This window comes from Papaver somniferum, chromosome 4 (genome assembly GCF_003573695.1).
Source record: "Papaver somniferum cultivar HN1 chromosome 4, ASM357369v1, whole genome shotgun sequence".
Classification (NCBI taxonomy): domain Eukaryota; kingdom Viridiplantae; phylum Streptophyta; class Magnoliopsida; order Ranunculales; family Papaveraceae; genus Papaver; species Papaver somniferum.
The window spans coordinates 141716274-141722664 of record NC_039361.1 but is presented as its reverse complement, the minus strand read 5'-3'; the positions used below and the strand labels follow the sequence as shown (position 1 = coordinate 141722664).

General features: G+C 37.7%; 1 protein-coding gene and 1 long non-coding RNA gene across 2 annotated transcripts; one reads left to right on the top strand and one right to left on the bottom strand.

Moving 5' to 3' along the window:
* Positions 1 to 486: 486 nt before the first annotated feature.
* Positions 487 to 2887, top strand: LOC113271404. Its single transcript, XR_003322133.1, has 3 exons — positions 487 to 1508; positions 2315 to 2540; positions 2713 to 2887. It is a non-coding gene; the product is annotated as an uncharacterized LOC113271404 (long non-coding RNA).
* A 1781-nt stretch (positions 2888 to 4668) lies between these two features.
* LOC113271403 (caffeoylshikimate esterase-like) lies at positions 4669 to 5950 on the bottom strand. Its single transcript, XM_026521256.1, has one exon. The coding sequence runs from the start codon at positions 5837 to 5839 to the stop codon at positions 4862 to 4864; it is 978 nt and encodes a 325-aa protein (XP_026377041.1). The 5' UTR covers positions 5840 to 5950; the 3' UTR covers positions 4669 to 4861.
* Between the last annotated feature and the right edge of the window lie 441 nt (positions 5951 to 6391).

Below are 6391 nucleotides of genomic sequence, written 5' to 3'. Positions count from 1 at the left end.
TTCAAAGATTGAGTTAAAAGTCAAATTATGATAAATTTTGGGTGTAGAAGCTGTGATATCTAGAGTTGAAAATGAATGAACTTATAGGGAGGAAGACTAGAGTCGAGCATCCCCTCAACATGACCGAGGCTCGGCCTTACCAAAGCTCGGCCGTCTCAGGTTGATTTGCTCGTCACAGGTTGAGACGCTGCGGGGCAAACTCCAAATTTACCAATTTGCCCACCCTTTTTTTATGCTAAGCATAGGCCCGTCCTGCCCCTGGCAGCGTAGCCATCGGCTTACATCCACTGAGCAAATTCGGCCCTTCTAGAACTCATGTTAAAGTTAGTATAAATTACACTTGAGCGGAGACTTGAACCGCTGATCTCCTACTTGAGAGTCAGGTTCCTGGTCAACTGGGCTAACCCCATATGTATGCCCACCCTATTTGTTTGCCGATAAATCTGCTCATTTGCCCCCGCCTAGTGTCTTTGCTCTTAGGGCAAAACTAGTGAGAGAGAAGTAAAGAAGATAGGGCGACCAGCTCCATGGAAGAAAATCAATCAAACCACCCACTGAACAGACGAACCCCAAAATATAGTTGCTCAAAAGAAACATGCTGCAATGACTGAACGCCTCTCAAATTCCAGCAACCTATCTCACGTAAGTCCGATTCAAATGATTTACCTGCTTTTGTTACAACTGTGCATTTTCAGATACAGACCGAATTTTATCTGTGCCGTCTTGTTACTGCTTCAGTATCAAAACTTACTCTAAAATCTAATCTTGGTAAACTATCGAATTTATTTTCCGAACTTGAGAAACTAGTAGCGGAGCTGTGGAGAATTCATATTTCTTGCTTTCTTACGAAATGCAGTCGTCTCTTAAAACCTTATCGGATTTTGAAGAAACTTTAGAACTGTGAATATTGGATTATTACCACTAGAAGACAGGAATTAATTCGCCGCAGCTAAGAAAGATCAGAGCAATGTGGTTGGAACTGAGAGTGAAAATAGTGGTCTTCAAAAGGAGGGAGTCATTTTTCTGTGGGAGTTCAAAAGAGGAGATTAAATTTGTGTGAGGTGAGAGTAAATTAATTTCTAGAGTACTTTATATTCATAAATTGAGGAATTGTAAGTTGTGGATTGCTTGTTTATGATGGCATCTCGGAATTGAGGATTTATCATGCTAAGGAGACTGATTATTAGCTTCAGGTTTGCTATAGACCGATAATTGAGGATTGCAACACTGTGAGGTTTGCTCCTTATCTGTTTTGTTATAAAGGAATTGGTAAAGACCTTACAGATTGAAGTCTTTATGAAGAGACTGGAAATTGAGGAAATGTGGATGATTTCAAATGGTTGCGAGCTGTGCAACCGCCTAACTGGTCCACTATACTGGAGGAAGAACGTGTTAATGCGGTGAATGTTTCAAATCTGCTAACCCCAACTGAAGACATTTGGGAGTTATATGCTAAACCTGTTGGCAGTGTAGCAACTAGCAACTTGAGGATTTCAGAACTTCACATGGTAAGTAATTTGACGTCAACTAAGAAAATTAGCTATTTTCCATTTTTATTGTGTGAAGAATTTTATAATTAATCATTGTTGTGCTCAGTTTGACGATCTTTAAAACATAGGTGTGTTGTTCGATATGTAATCTGTGTTAACCAAATTCGGTTCAAGCAGTTAATTGTATCCTAATAGAGATATGTCACTAGTATTTCAAATTCATTATTGGTGATGGACATCTTCTTTACCGCAATGCTTGATCGGAACAAGGATCAGTTTGCTGGTAGTTATATGAAAATTTAGGATTGATGATGGTGGACTTTGGCAATTAATCAAAGTATCGCTGCTTATTATCAGAAATTTGTTGATGAACAAGCTGTGAAAGAAATTAAAGATGTTCTTGTTTGGTATGATAAAATTCTTCTCGTTGCTGTTCCAAGACGTTGTGAGCCTAAGAAACTTGGAGGCCGCTGTGGTCGTGCTCGTTTCCAGAAATCCTATCATTAGAGTTGATGTAAAGGAAGAAATCACAATGGTTTTTGTTATGATGTTTGTTGTGTTTTCTTACTTTTTGAAATATCCTCTGATTTCTTAGAAACTTACTGTAGTTCTTTTGGGTAACAAATGTGCAATCTTGAATGCTAAGTTCTATAGCTATGAATGAGAAGGACTTGTTGCTTACTGAAAAAAATGTTCTATACATACAGAGTGTTTGTATAAATGTGTATGGGAACTTTTTCATTTTTCCTTGCAAGTTTATTACAATTAGATGCCAGCAATACCAGTTTTTTCAATTCTAAATACTATTGGGTGCTTTATCGCAGGGTGTGTGGATTAATGGTAGTATATTGATACGCAGATAGGAAAATGCGTTAGAATTGAAGATTGGCGTGATAGGGATGAATCTGAAGAGGATGTGTATGAAGATGGAGATGCAGACACGAGTTATGTTAACGGGCTTTCAGCGGAGGAGAAAGAAGTTAAAGCTAAGCGGACGCTGAAATTCTTTGGTGCAGTACAGAATGCGGACTGTCATCTAGTAATCTGGAGGTACAATTGCTTCCTCCATTTTCATTTATACATGACATGCCTAAATGTTTGCATCATGTTTCCATTGTTAGGCACATCACCAGGTTTTAGTTTTAAATAGAAATTTGGGTTTCTACTGCCCAAAGTTACACCTTATATGATGGGCAGTTTTTTGTGTTGATTGATTTTTCAGTTTTTCAAAACAACTGTATGAATCAGGAATTTGAAAGTGATTTTATGATATTGATAAATGTCATCGAGTTACCAATTCAGCGATATAAAAAGAGGGTCATTAGTAGTTTATCATGTGGAAGGAAGAAGATGATTAAGCGAATCCTCCCATCAAGACCTGAGCACCACCATTTGAATTCCATGTCAGTCTTCCTTTTAAGATTTTATTTTCTTTGATCTTTGTTGTTAAAGCATCATTTTGATAAAGCTTCTGTTATTGCCTTTGTTTCTTTCAAAGCTGGTGAACTATTTAGATTGCCGGGCCTGTTTATCTTTTATTGTACAACACTTGGAGCTTACAACGTGGCTTTCAAAAAACGGTCTTTGCATTGGTATTAATACAAGTAATCACTAATGACCTAACTATTTCTGACTTTCTCCTTGGTTCAACTCTGTAGTTTCTTTAAAATTTGATTTGTTTGACACTCCCAGTCTCCATGTGTTAAAAATTTGCATATGGATATGCTTGGTATACACCTGATTTCATTATAAATAAAACATGTAATCTCATTATATAGCCACTAGAAAATCAACATTCGAGAATAAATTTGTCAATAAAACTTGCCTAGTCTTTTAAATTACTTACAGCCAACCGCAACTCTCAAGATGAATATACTTTCTTCGTAACATTCAGTATATGCATTATTCTTCAATGGAGAAACTTTATGCGGGTCTGCCTGTAACCATCATTTCTTTTGTTAGTTGGCTGAAACAAAGATCTATCAAGGAGTATTTGTTAAGACTAGGAACTTTATCTTTTTTTTTTCTTTTAATATTGTTGCTGATGTATAGAAAGACTGCAATTCAGAAAAGGTGGAAATTGAATAAATACCCCTCCTTTTCAGGGGTCTTCACAAATACCCCTAAGGGGTATATTTTAATTTTTTAAGGTCTAGTTTTTGGCACATCTAAAATTACAGTAAGTCAATGCAACCTCCGTAGGAGGTTGGGTTGACGTTTTCACGCGTCAAAAACATACTAGTTCATTTTCATTATCCAAAAAAGTACTAGTTCATTTTCATTATCCACTTAAAATATACCCCTTAGGGGTATTTTTACAAAGAAAAGAAAAAGGAGGGGTATGTAGATAATCCTCAAAGAAAGTGTAAGAGCAAACTCAATTTTGTTGAATTTTGATGTATTCAAGGAAGCTTAAATGAGCTAAATTTTCTGATATTTTTGTTCAAGAATGGCTTGGATATAGAGAAAGTTGTTCTTAGTAGTTCTGCTTCAAAGAAAAAGAAAACTTAGTTGAGAACTTCATAGCATATCATCAGGCATTCAGCTCTTGCTTAGACATTAGATTTTAAAACCGAGGAGGTAAGGTTTGTGATAATTGTCATCTTTTGTTTCTGCTTATTGTTGGTATATACTCAAATCTAACTCTTGCTTAGACATTACATTAGATTCTAATCCTAAAGAGGTACATCTGTAGTATACTCAAACTGTGCTCTTGATGTACTTTTTTTTTGCGTTGTAGTAATCGAGTATACCAATGTTTTAACATTCAGATCAGATCTTTCTTTTTTTTTTGTGCATTTCTATTTAGTCTTAGTTACAATAGTATGAACATTGATTTACTTAGACATTGCTTGCACCTCTTGGTCCTCGTTTTCTTATTTTTGTTACCAGAGTCTTGTATGTATATTGCTGGACGGTTTAATGACACTTTATAAACTTGGGTTCTCACGTGAATTTTGTCTTTCTTGACCAGTCTCACAGGCTGAGAGTTCAAGCCCTGCTGATATTGATGCCAGGATTGGAAGGATAGGGATGATGAATCTGAAGAGTTGTGAGTATGAAGATGGAGATGGCGATGACGATGCCGACAATGGGCTTTCAGGTGAGGAGAAACAAGTTGCTGCCAAGGTTACGCTGCCTGATTTTTAGGTGCAGTACGGGACACACATTTCCTTCATTTCCATTTCCATTTATACATGCTTTAATATTTGCATCAAGTTTCCGTATTAAATAAGCAAGGTGTTTCTACAATAAAACTCCAGGTTTATGAACAACACATAATACTTAATAATATGACGTTACACCTTACAGAAATTGGGAAGTTTTTGTAGCAATATGCTCTGACTGGTTTAGCATAAAAATATTTTGGTCTACATTTTTGGGTATCTCTTAACCCTTTCATCAATCCACTCTCTCATATCATCCAGAACCCTTTGGCTGTTCTCATCAGGTTCCCCTTGTATCAAAGAATGATACATACCCTCATATATCTTCAGACTTTTATCCTCGCTTGATGCTTTCTCATAAAGTAACCTGGAAGATGACGGGCATGTAACCCCGTCGGATGTTCCATGAACAGTTAAAAATGGTGCCGTTACTTTGGAGAAATTATTCTGGATATAGTCACACATCCTAGAGATTTCCCTCATAGTTCCAACCCTTGGTGGCCCTGTGTATCTCCTTGGGTTTGACGCTATGATCTTCAATTTCTCTGGATCTTTGATTGCTTTTCCTACCATCTTGTTATCTGGCATTGCTGCCCATGTATCAGCCATCCCAAACAACAATCCATACATGAATAGATGGATTTTTGATGGTTTCATGTTTTCAGGGATAACGAAAAGCGGGGCGGAGAAGATCAGACCCGTCCAAGTTTCGGGTTCCGATTGAAAGTACATCAACATAGTTGCCAATCCACCCATTGATTCACCGAAAAGAAAAGCTGGTAACTCACGATATGGTTCACTGTTACGGACGCTGACGAAGTACGATAAAGATGCAGCTGCTACTTTCTCCATCTCACCCAAGTAACAGCGTATGCCGTCTGATCTACCATGTCCGAGAAGATCAGCAGCGAAAACAGCGTAACCCCAGGTAGCGTAATTGATGCAGATTTTTTGGAAGAGCCATCCAGCATCAGATCCGTACCCATGTGTCATGTAGACAGTGCCTTTGATGGGAAGGTCTAACGGTAGAAATGCATGTGTAAAGAGCTTACCGTGGATTGTTTCGAAATATGATTTGGTGTTCTGCACTCCTTGAGATCTGTAATATTCTTCTTCTGGCATGTCTCCCCAGAAATTCAGAGGAGGGGATTGAGTTTCCTCTGGGGTTTTTTGGGACGACATTTTAGCAAGAGAGATGGGGAGAAACTAATTGTGTGATTTCGGAGCATATACATAGATGCAAGCGAGTTTTTAAAGAGAAGGGGATTAGTTTGAAAGGAGGCGTTGTCTTGAGGATAGAGGTGGTTTTCACCAACCTGGTTTCTGGTATTTGGAAGATAAAGAAGAGTAGTAGGTGCAACAGTCCCGGTGGAGGGGTCCATTCGAGTAAGGTTTGTTGAGTTCTTGTTGATGCCGTGGTACATTGACTTTTCAGTGTGGAAAGTTGAAAACTAAGAGTCGTGCTTGGCGCTGTGACACCCCTAGTTACTTTTACCGGCTGAAGGTATTTGGTGAATGCGGGTTAAGTGAAGCAACAAAATAAAATGCAACGTCTCGCCTTTAGAGGGCAAAACAAAAAATCAAGCAAATAAGACCAAATAAGAGTTCACTATTGAAAATGAACTACCACTCAAATGTATTCATCTTAGAAAATGAATGAATTTCTATTAAAAATTCGCAATAGAAAAGAGTTCAATAGTACATTTCAAAAAATGAACTACATTAAAAGAAGAG

Coding starts and splice junctions, on each gene's coding strand:
- LOC113271403 (XM_026521256.1), bottom strand. CDS start 5,839: ATGTCGTCCCAAAAAACCCCAGAGGAAACTCAATCCCCTCCTCTGAAT.